Source organism: Myotis brandtii, unplaced genomic scaffold, assembly GCF_000412655.1.
Source record: "Myotis brandtii unplaced genomic scaffold, ASM41265v1 scaffold64, whole genome shotgun sequence".
In the NCBI taxonomy this organism is placed as follows: domain Eukaryota; kingdom Metazoa; phylum Chordata; class Mammalia; order Chiroptera; family Vespertilionidae; genus Myotis; species Myotis brandtii.
In genome coordinates, this window is record NW_005370460.1 from 3,862,580 (window position 1) to 3,865,358 (window position 2,779).

At 45.9% G+C, this 2,779-nt stretch overlaps 1 protein-coding gene across 3 annotated transcripts in view; it reads right to left on the reverse strand.

The window, feature by feature from the left end:
* Positions 1–538, reverse strand: part of GPR161 (G protein-coupled receptor 161) — a 39,175-nt gene extending 38,637 nt beyond the window's left edge. Inside the window, exon 1 of one of the 3 annotated variants that reach the window (XM_005880507.2) lies at positions 311–538. In XM_005880507.2, the coding sequence (XP_005880569.1) occupies positions 311–317 (7 nt within the window). In that variant the 5' untranslated portion in view covers positions 318–538. The other 2 variants (XM_014528539.1, XM_005880508.2) reach the window with 2 other exon arrangements.
* Between the last annotated feature and the right edge of the window lie 2,241 nt (positions 539–2,779).

Consider the following 2,779-nt stretch of genomic DNA (forward strand, 5'->3'; position numbering starts at 1 on the left):
CAGGTCCTCACGCCCCTTCCTGCGCGTCCGCCTGCCCCCGCCACCCCTTTTCCATTTCTTCCCAAGATCGGCCTCGGCGGCGGCTCTTTGTCTCGCCCTTACCTCTCGGCTCGCCCCACTCAGCGCCCGCAAACCCCCGAGGCCCCGGCCTTCCCGGTCCCGTCCCTCCGTCCCGCTTCCACTGCCGGGACGTCCCCTCTCCATTTCTCCCGGCATCACACTCATACTTTCGGATTCTTCCGGGAGGCTCCGCGCAGCCCCATCGCCTCCTCCAGCCTCGCCTTGACTCCTGGCATCCTTCCCTGCTCACCTTTCATTCATCCGGCCAACATGTGAGTGTCTGCCTGGTGCCAGGCACTGTCCCGGCCCGGAGTAGCACAGGAGCCACCGCGCAGCCTGCGGAGGGGACCCACACCCCTGGGGGTGACGGGGTGGATGTTTACCAGCCTGCTCTCCCCTCTCTGAGCCAAAAGCGCGATGCTCACAGACTGGCGCTGCCAGGTCGCGGGACAGAACGGAGCCTCCTTAAAAGGGTTATGTCCCCTCTCCGAGCTTTCTATGCAGCAAACTTACCCAGAGGACGCAAAGTGCAAGCAAACAGTAAAACTGCTTTAAAAAGGGAGGGAGGGAGGGAAGAGGAGAGCAAGAGATGGGGCAGCAAAGAATCGGGTGGGAAGTTAAGTTCAAACTCCAGCGAAAATGAATGCTTTCCCTGGAGCAGGATTCATATTCCCCAGAAATCCATCTACTTTGATAAATGCATTGATTATTCCCTTGTCTATACACTGGCACTGTGGGAACTGCTTTCTTGTTATTATTGGGCCACTGAGGCGGCATTTAGAACAATAATTGACTATCCAGCACCTGCCAAGCACCCCGCTTGTCTTCAGGGACGCATGGGGGGTGGGGAGAGAGTGACTGAAAGGCTTACCGTTCCTGTGGGACAGGTGCTTCATTGGTCAGAAACGGGGCTGAAGCTCCTCTGAGTCCAGGTCACCAGCGAGCCAGGTGCTGAAGGATCCCGGCAGTCTGCTCTCCAGAGTAGTTTATACTTTTACTCTGAAATCCCTAGTTATTATGAATTTTTCATTTGCACTGATTCCCACACTGGCAAAGACTTGGGACCTTGGGGGAAGTTATTTAACCTTTCTGAACCTCGGCTTTGTCAGACATAATCTAGGCACACTCCTGCCTGCCTATCTGTAGACTTTAAAAGATGAATTGAGATAATGTACGTAAATCCCCTAGCGCCATAGAACCCGAGAGCCGAGCCCTTTGAAAATTGGAATTAGAGAAAGGTCTGAAAATATATGGCATAAACTAACATGGCGAGAATGAAAATCTACAGTTATGGCTCTTTGGGCTCCATATGCACCCATGATGCAAAAACTGCCCATCCCATACTTTATTCCATTGTGAACTCTTCAAATGAAAACATTTGTTTCTCCTGCTGCTCATTATCAAATATATTATTTATCACAAAGGTTTTTCTTCCCATCACTCAAGAGCTCAGAACTTGCTGTTCATTCTAGGAGAGAAATTGCTGCCAACAAGTGCATCTTTTCAATTGCTCTTAAGATTGGTTTTTATTTCCTCTAGAGCTAATATTGAGCCATGAACAATATTCAGTCAAATGCAGAGAAAACAAAAATTACTTAAGTAACGATTTCACTATATATCGCTGTATATGTGACAGTTGTGTGAAAAACAACATTGATTTGAGCAAGAATTTTTTTCCAAAAGAGTTAGGGAAAGATATAAAATAATTCTCCTTTCCCAGATCAATTTCATAAGCTATTCCCCTTGGGACCCCCCCCTCCAAAAAGACTTCTGTACTAAAATAATGAGAGGTTTTGCCCAAGTGAACCCTAAATGCTCATGAGGAATGGACATATGATGAGACATCTTTGGTACAAAATATCTTCTCAATCCAAATAAAATAAGTCAAAGCAAAATCGGGAAGTTTGCTGTCTGTTCCAGAAGGAAAATTATTCCCCCATATTCACGGCTGGATTCTTCAGACCCTTCACATCTGAGCGTCAGTGCCACCTCGGAGAAGTCTCTCCTGACCCATCTGAAAGGATCCTCCACCCTCTGCTCTCGGAGCTCTCTGTTCTTTTCCATAGAAATCTGTCCCATTATGACATATTTTTTTTCTATTTATCTGTTTTTAGTATGCTTCCAGTGGTAGACATAAATTCCATGGCAGCAACCCTGTCTGTTTTATTCACCACTATAGGCCCAGGGCCTGACCCAATAAAACATTTTAAATACCTTAAATAAAAAAGGAAATAAATAAAAGCATGTCTTCAAAGGACTCTGGCTCTCAAACTTTTGGATCTTCTTAGATACAACACCAAAGGCACACGTAATTAAAGAGAAGCTGGATATCTTGGATTTTTATCAAAATTAAAAGCTTTAATGCTTCCAAGGACACCATGAAGAAAATGAAAAGACAACTCACAAAATGGGATAAAATATGTGCAATTCACATATCTGATAAGGGACTTGCATCCAGAATATATAAAGAACTCCTACAACTCAATAATAAAAAGATAAACAACCCACCTTAAAAATGGGCACAGGATCTGAGCAGACATTTCTCCCAAAAAGATGTACCAATGGCCATTAAGCACAGAACAAACTGTTGGACATCACTGGTCATTAGGGAAATGCATATCAAAACAACACTTTTAGCCCTGACCTGGTAGCTCTGTTGGTTAGAGCATCGTCCCGGTGCACCAAGGTTGCAGGTTTGATCCCTGGTCAGGGCACATAC